At 33.9% G+C, this 1,936-nt stretch overlaps 1 protein-coding gene across 1 annotated transcript in view; it reads left to right on the forward strand.

Annotated features, from left to right (window-relative positions):
* Positions 1–1,100, forward strand: part of LOC106471088 (protein obstructor-E-like) — a gene marked incomplete at its 3' end in the record, with an annotated part of 8,043 nt that extends 6,943 nt beyond the window's left edge. Inside the window, exon 3 of the mRNA XM_013931676.2 lies at positions 891–1,100. Within this exon, the coding sequence (XP_013787130.1) occupies positions 891–1,100 (210 nt within the window). The remainder of the gene's footprint in view (positions 1–890) is intronic.
* Positions 1,101–1,936: the final 836 nt, after the last annotated feature.

The raw sequence follows: 1,936 nt of genomic DNA on the forward strand, positions 1-1,936 counted from the left end.
TTAGTTAGTTAATTTGCTGAATTTAACACAAAGCTACTCAAGGGCTATCTGTGCCAGTGTGGTACAACAGAGCACCTTTTTCTTACAATAAGAAGACCAGGAGTGTGTTAGACATACACGACTGTTTAAGTTAATGAGAGTATTATGATCTAGATGGTTTATGTATAGCACGAGTGTTCAATTTACATAGAAGCGATAGTTCATCGCAGGTTTGTTTACATAACTGTGTACCAATCATACCGTATAGAGTTTAACTGTTGTGAATTGGTGATTGTTGTGTTTTTGCGTCATGTTACTAGAACCTTATAAGCTTTTCTCGTTGTTTCAATTGAATACTATTGCATCATGAGATCTCGTAGTGTGTAGAATGTTCGAGGCCTTTGTCGGGCTATAAACGTAGTTCAAGTAAGTAAGACATGGTTACTGAGATAGATAGATCTAGACTGCGTGATTGTGAGTTTAGCCATAATAGCGTATAGCGTCGATTTTTAAAGTGAAATTATCACAGATTGTATTGTAAAAACAGAGTAGAGAAGAAATAATTTGTCTTGTCAAGGTCAAAGAGGACACAATTCAACCATCCTATGAAACAGTGTACAAGTTCCTTGACTGGTCAAACTGCAAAAAGCAACACTTTACGTTGGATTTAGCTCGTGATTTCATCTGGATCTGGATTATTCCAAAATTAGAACTTAGTATGTATTTATCTACAAAATTCCTAAATATTTCTATCAGAGTGTAAGTTATTTGGTATTTGTATACCACATTTTCAGTTCCTTTCATCTTATGCATATTAATTGTTTGTGGAAGTTTTCATTAATTGTTTGTTGATACAACACAGTGGTAAGTTCATCCATAATAAAATAAATTTGTGTACACTCAAATTTTAGACCTCGCGGTGAAGAATGGGATCTGTCAACGTAGCTGGGGGATCTATCCTGATCCAACAAACTGTGCAGGCTTCTACATCTGTGTGAAACACATAGCCAGGAGGATTATGTGCCCAATAAACACCGTCTATCACATCGAGACAAAGGTGTGTGATCACCTAGCCACAGTGGACTGCACAGACAGAGGAGTACCCAGCTGGGACTTTGAGGGTCAGTGGCTGTATTGTAAAATTAGATTACATATGCCAACTATGAGTGTTGAAGAAATAAGTTTAAAATTATTAAGTAATATATCAGCTTAAAATTAATTAAAAATTAACAACTGCATTTACTTTATTTTTTAAATCATAAATTAATGATTGAACTGGATTGAATATTACTAGATATTAATGCACACTTACTATATCTTGTTAGTGTTTTTCACTGTGAAGAAATAAATTTGGTCGCTAGTGAATCAATATGCAAACTTCTATAAGTCTATATAACTATTGATAAGTTGTTTTGTCACAAACCTGTTCAACTTCACTGGTAGATTCTTGATAAAATGGTGACTTTTGTAAATAGTTTTGACTACGGTTATATCAAAAGTAAGTTTTTGTAATAATTATTTTAGACTGTTTGAACGTAGGTTGGATTTGTGTGAAACTTATGTCGAAGTCGCAAAGTCACCAAATATACCTGCACAAATAATGCATAAGTATTTTAACAAAAATGTTCAAAAAAATTCCGATCACCATACACTCGCAACGTTTGCTTCCATGTTAAATACATGAGAATGTGCATATTAGTTTATGACATTAAGAAGTTTACAAGTTGTTGATTATTGACTTAATGGCTGATGTATTGATTTTTATATAAATGACCTTCCATGGTCCTTATCTTTAGTGCTTGGTGTAAGTTTTTGACTTTTTGGCTTATAGTTTGATTATGTAAGGGATTTATGGCCTTATTTGGTTTGAATGCTTGGTGTATATTTCACTCATTGACTCACACCTTGATTATCATATATAGAAAGGCCTGGTGTGGGTCAGTGGCACCCCTGATTA

This window comes from Limulus polyphemus, unplaced genomic scaffold, assembly GCF_000517525.1.
Source record: "Limulus polyphemus unplaced genomic scaffold, Limulus_polyphemus-2.1.2 Scaffold4401, whole genome shotgun sequence".
In the NCBI taxonomy this organism is placed as follows: domain Eukaryota; kingdom Metazoa; phylum Arthropoda; class Merostomata; order Xiphosura; family Limulidae; genus Limulus; species Limulus polyphemus.